General features: G+C 36.9%; 1 protein-coding gene across 1 annotated transcript; it reads right to left on the minus strand.

Moving 5' to 3' along the window:
- Positions 1 to 1,796: 1,796 nt before the first annotated feature.
- Positions 1,797 to 4,033, minus strand: LOC141631888 (RNA-directed DNA methylation 4-like). The gene is made up of 6 exons (XM_074444501.1): positions 3,971 to 4,033; positions 3,781 to 3,861; positions 3,251 to 3,414; positions 3,037 to 3,155; positions 2,358 to 2,439; positions 1,797 to 2,251 (listed from the first exon to the last, which is right to left on the minus strand). Exons 1-6 carry the CDS (start codon positions 4,031 to 4,033, stop codon positions 2,146 to 2,148), a joined length of 615 nt encoding a protein of 204 aa, XP_074300602.1. The 3' UTR covers positions 1,797 to 2,145.
- Between the last annotated feature and the right edge of the window lie 1,967 nt (positions 4,034 to 6,000).

Raw genomic sequence — 6,000 nt, forward strand, 5'->3', positions numbered from 1 at the left:
TTATGAATGTAATTTTCAAAAAAAATTATATAAGGCTGTAATTTTCAAAAAGTGGTTTTTATAAGGCTGTAATCAACAATTTTCTCTAATTAATTTAATAGAATACTTTTATAATAAAATATTATTATAAAATACGGGGTGTTACAAATTAATTCTTGGGAAATTCTTAATTGATTTTCAAGTGTGATATCCAGAATTAAAGTGTAAATCGAAATAGGGTTTTAGTTTCATACAAATCACATCCCAACTTATTTTCTCAAGTATCCTTAAATTGGACCATAATTATATAGTTTCTTGTCAATAATAATAATAATAATAATAATAATAATAATAATAATAATAATCCCTAATCACTTATTATTCATAAATATTCAAGTAAGCTCAATCTATACTATGCATATCATTTGCTTTTATTACTTTCTTAGTTAAAAGATTTGTTTTAATTGAAATTTGTTTCGAGATTTGTTATTGGCGGACTAGTGGCACATTACTAACAGTATACTCCCTCCATTCAACTCCACTTTACCTGTATTCCTTTTTCGTCCATTCAACTCCACTTTACATGTTTCCTTTTTAGGCCAAGAAAATGACCATGTTATCCTTATTCACACTTTATATTTAGAAAAAATGTCATCCATACCCCCACACTAATCCACCATAAAAACCCACATTTATATTTTTTTAACATTTTTAACCCCACCATTCTCTTTCCCTATGTACTTTTTATAGTTTTTTTAATCCGTCCTTTAATATCCGTGCAAAAAACATACTTGCGAAGTGGAGTTGAACGGAGGGAGTACATTTTTGCTGGGCAAAATAACAAGTTGACCCCAAAGATTTGTCAATATGTGCAATTAGACCCTTGAATTTCATTAGGTGCAAATTAGCGGCATATGTTTTGATAACACTAGGTACTCCCACCGTCTAAATCATTCATTTAGCTTTGATTAAAATCTCACACCAAAATAAAGAGAGTAAACAAGAGAAAATGACATTTATATTACGACGATGTTAGTGTTGATAAAGAGTTCATAACTACACATCATTATGAATGTTATTTAAATGTGGTGGTGCGGATGAATCATGGTGGATTCATTTAGAAAAGTGGATCAGGATGGTTTTTCAATATCCACTCACTTACGCATCTTACAGTAAGCCCAATCACTCGACGGAATCATCACTGAAGTTTTCATCCATCTCATCATCCCATAATCGATCTACGGACACCAAGTCATTGGATCGAAAACTTGCACCACTCTCACTCTCAGTTTCATCTTCACTTTCATTTTCCCCTGATTCCTCGCTTCCAGATGTGTCAGTTTTGTCCTCACTTTCTGATGACTCCTCTTCCGGATAATCATTGTATGGATGGTTTTCAGCTGTTAAACAAGGCAGAAAATCCTCATTTAGTAGTTTTCTTCAAGTCAGATTTAAAGAGTGATAAACAGCAAATATAACATAAGTAGATGATGTTGGTGATTTAGGTTAATCACGATATCATTTGAATACAATCGGGATTTGGCCAAAATTCGTAGCAAGTTTGACAGTTATAATATGGGTTAGGGAGTGTGGAGTACACGCTCATATAAACAAGTTTGAATGTGCGATTTTAAAGAATAAGTTACAATGCAAATTAGTCGATGTTATCGTAGCTCGAAAATGAAGAATTGGCTAACCCGATAGGGGTTGCTAACCCCGATCGGGGTTGATGATGCTTAGCCAAAAATTCAACAAGTTTAATTTACGTAAATTGGGAAAGCTACGTCCCCGATCGGGGTGAGTGATGTTTATTGGGTTTTTGCAATTAATTGCTATAAACCGTGTTGCATTGTTTCATACTTGTCCCAAAAGGTACCTCTTGGAAATAACCGATTATTTTCTTTAGGGTATGCATACAGAACATGTATAAATACATGTTGATGCATGATTGAAATTCAGACTTTGAAAGAACAAACAAATTACAAACTTCATTTGTATTCTCTCGATTCTATTTGCCTAGAACGAGAGGGAATTGATAGTCTTTTCCTACAAAAGATTTCGTGCAACCCGGGGCAAATGTAAGGGTCGAAATACTCTTGAAGGAAAACAATTCGTGATTCTATCGTTATCCAAGTTTATCATTTGCCATTAGCGGTCGACGGAGTGTCAACCACCATGTATATATCCAACAGATGATGCCATTTGAATCATCAGTTTCGCAGTCCGAATTATCAGGACCTCATAATATTGATCATCATCATCAAGTTGTACCCTAAGCAGGAGAGGTTCAACAAGCATAATTAATTACCATCAAACAGTAGTTTTGGAACTATAGATGGATAAATCAACACAGCGAGACACAGAATTGCAGGCCTTACAGCGGAAAAGGGTAAGACACCTCTACTTCATCAACCTCTTCCTTCACAGCATAGAGGTCGTAGACGTACTCATCAATGGAACCTGCTAATAGTTTCCCCAAATGTTAGCAGACAAATTGAGCAATCAACTCTACAAAGTCTCCAAGATTATTGCATGGCACCAATTCTTATTTAAGACCGTCTTAACTTAAGACGGATCTCACAAAAAATTATGATAGAGGTGAAAATAAAAGGAGTTTGTGAGACGTCGTAAGTTAAGACTGTCTTAATCAAGACCTACTCATTGCATGGAAATAGCTCATAGCTCACTGGTCAACTAATTCACGAACAAGTTGATCGAGGCACTTAAAAATAAAAACTTGCAAGTCAATTTGCTGTGTGTACTGTGAAGTTTCACATAAAACGGGTCAAGGCTACACCAACGAGGAGACAGAATCCTCTTCACAAGGCCAAAAGCGGATACATCATAAAATGAATTGGCAACCGGTGGAGTAACTCGGACTAGAAAGTGATTAATTCTCTTCTTATTGTTCACTACGGAACACTCAGTCAAATGTGAACAAACCTCATTTAGGAATAGGATCTATTTTTAGCATGTAGTATCACCAGGTCTTGATAGCCAAACATTATAATAAAAGACACGTAGAGGTCGGCATTGAAAGGACATTGATGGAGAAACCTTGTTTAGAAGCTTGACAAGAGAAATCAGATTCTATTTCCTTAGCGGCAGTAGGAATACACTCCCTTAACAGAGGTAAGAATTTACTTAGTGCTTCCTGATCTTCCTCAGATATCTCACTGAACAATCATGGAAATAACACCACACTATTAAAAATACTGCACCATGAAAAACTATGGCAACAACAGCTACAAGCATAGGTTAGGGAACATACTCCTGCTTTTCTTGGGTTGTAGAGGTCTCCTCCATCGGCTCCATGTCAACACGAACAACATCATAAACACGGCATACTTCACCCAGCGCTTCATCATGAACAGACTCATTATCATGTGTTCTACGCTTCCATATTTGCTTAAAGCGTGCACTTTTTGCTAGTTCCTAACAAATGAAATCAATACAGTACCAAAAGTATGTCACTCTCAGTGACTAATATGCACTAATACATGAAAGAATATCCCAACAAGATCTAATGAGAGGTCAAATGCAAATGATGGACGTCACAGTCAAAAGAACCAATAATTAATAGCAGCATAACCGAATAATTTTGAAAAAAAAAAGGAAGAGGAATACTTTTCCTTGATTATTTTGATAAATGCAAATAACTTGCCTTGTGTTGTTGCTTGGCCTTGGATAGGTGATGGTTATGAATTTGGTTGAATAGGATGCAAAAAAGGAAGATAAAGCGACCTTGATAGCATTTCCAAACCCAGAAATTACAAGGGAGAAAAGTAGGAAAGCACGTACACTGTGAGAGAGGAGGGTCCGCCTTCCTTGTTTATTGATAGCTGTGAGCTTGGAGTCATCGTCTACCTCAGGGCTGCCTTCCTATAAGATACATGAGTGCATAAATGTGGATAAGAATAATAACAGCGACAGATAATTGATTATTTTAATCAAAGTAATTCAAAATATTAGAGTTTACAACAGAACGAACCACATAGGAATTGACAAAGTCAATGCCATCCTCAGAGCGGCCAACTGTCTCAATGTGTTGCATGATGGTTCAAATTTAACCTCGCAAGTGCACGGTTTGTCGTCGTATAAAATGAGGGTCGAATCCAGAGGAGCTAGGGAGATTACTAATCGTCCTAATTCTTAGGCTTAGCTAAGTCGATAATAATAGAGTTTGATATTTTAACTAGACAACTAAACTAATCAAATTAAAAAGGAAATAAACTAATGATGAAAATTAAGCAAGTGAGTCTTAAAGTTGTAATTAAAGAGAATAAAAGGCCTAGGACTCCGTTTTCCCCCAACAATCCATAATTTTCCGTCATGATTCCCTAGGCTAGTCGTTGGGTAGGTCCTCAAGGTGGAGATGACTCTAACTCGCCTAAAACCCCTCTCTTGGGTTCGAAATAGGACACTAACACTCCCGACCGACCCCCCTCTCAGGTTTGAAGATCGGTATCCCTAGCTTAACAACCGGTTACCCCGAAAACATGCACATTCCCAAGGTCCCCTAACATTAGCCAAGGTCAATAAGCCCTCATCAAAATCCGGGTCATCCCACTCCTCCTCTCGGAGGTCGATTTCAAACCCAAGACTAGAGGTGTCTTCCATTGGCTCTCCCTCTCGGTCTCAACCAAAGATAGCAATATGACCAAGTTTCGGGTACTCGATTCCCGACCTAACCAACTTTCGTTGGTGGACAAGGGTCACAAACCAACACTACACAAAATAGGCCAATTTATCAAATCAATCCTTTAGCCTAACCTTATCAAACCTTCCCAACAACAAGCCTTAATAGGAATCAATCAAGCAAATCATACATGTTGGGTTAAACCGAGTCTTAGTGAAAAGACTACTCACTAATCATGCCTAAGTATGTCTAAAAGTTTAGCAAAAAGAAGGGTAAAAAGGTGCCATATGTTCAATCATCAAATCTGTGGGTTAATATCCGTATACTACCCTTTAATTGCAGGACTATAACGTAAATTTAAACATGCAATTTATAGTCATAAAACGATAAACACAATGAAATGATTAATGTATAGAAATAACCTCGGGTCCTTTAAAATTGCGGCGTAAAGAACAGAAATCAAAGCAGATTTCCTCCTAATTGTTACACCCAAGACTTTGTCCGAGATATGCCCTTGTGCTAGAACAGTGTTCTCCGATTGCCTTGCAATATAGGGAGAACTGATGTGAGTTTTGTCGAGATGAGAGATCTCAGGTTTTTCAGAGGAGAATGCTCTTCAAAACCCTAGTTTTTCTGCAAATGAAATTGTCTAGGTCAAAAGGAGAGGGAGTCTCTCCTTTTGTTTGGTTCGGCCGGACCGAGTGCATGCATGGGGAAGTGGGCTTCCACTTCCTCTTAATATTAGCTCGAGGTCCAGTTCACCAAATGCTAAAATGTATATGACGGGTTTATATTATAAATCACATCGGTTATCGGAAATTAAGGCATCACTAATAATACGGGTCACCAATTATTAATACGTGTCCGACAAAAAAAATTATTGTATAATTATTTTTAATATACATTTAATTAAATATAAATCACGTATATTTAATTTTACGAATTAATCAAGTTAATTCGCCTTAGCCCATGATATTTAATCCGTATTAAATATAATATCTCAACATCACATATTTGACTAATTACTAGTCAAATAACTCTTGACTAACCGGTTAGTCAATCTTGCATCTACATGACGGTATTTTCATACCGTCACATCTCTCAAACGTATCCTATAGGTGTGACTTTTAGGGACCAATTGATCACCGCCATCCGTATGACAATAACGTCAAACTTATCTAGCAAGCCAACCGTTATTGATAAACGTGGATCAACTGATAATAATACCAAAAGTATGCCCTTTGATCCTTTTAGAGGTTTATAAGTCCTTGCACTAACTGTTAAGGACACCAACCCCAACAAGCTCCCACTTGTCCGTACAAGTGCATGTGCAATGACGTTATCCGCACTAACTGGAGGACACAAGCTCCAACAAACTCCCA

The sequence above is a fragment of the Silene latifolia genome, chromosome Y (genome assembly GCF_048544455.1).
Source record: "Silene latifolia isolate original U9 population chromosome Y, ASM4854445v1, whole genome shotgun sequence".
In the NCBI taxonomy this organism is placed as follows: Eukaryota; Viridiplantae; Streptophyta; class Magnoliopsida; order Caryophyllales; family Caryophyllaceae; genus Silene; species Silene latifolia.

Excerpts from the sequence above, each read along its gene's own strand:
- LOC141631888 (XM_074444501.1), bottom strand. The coding sequence starts at position 4,033 with ATGCAACACATTGAGACAGTTGGCCGCTCTGAGGATGGCATTGACTTT. Across the intron at positions 3,862-3,970 it reads ACTTTGTCAATTCCTATGTG|GAAGGCAGCCCTGAGGTAGA; the intron begins GTTCGTTCTGTT and ends TGTATCTTATAG. Across the intron at positions 3,415-3,780 it reads GGACCCTCCTCTCTCACAGT|GAACTAGCAAAAAGTGCACG; the intron begins GTACGTGCTTTC and ends TTCATTTGTTAG.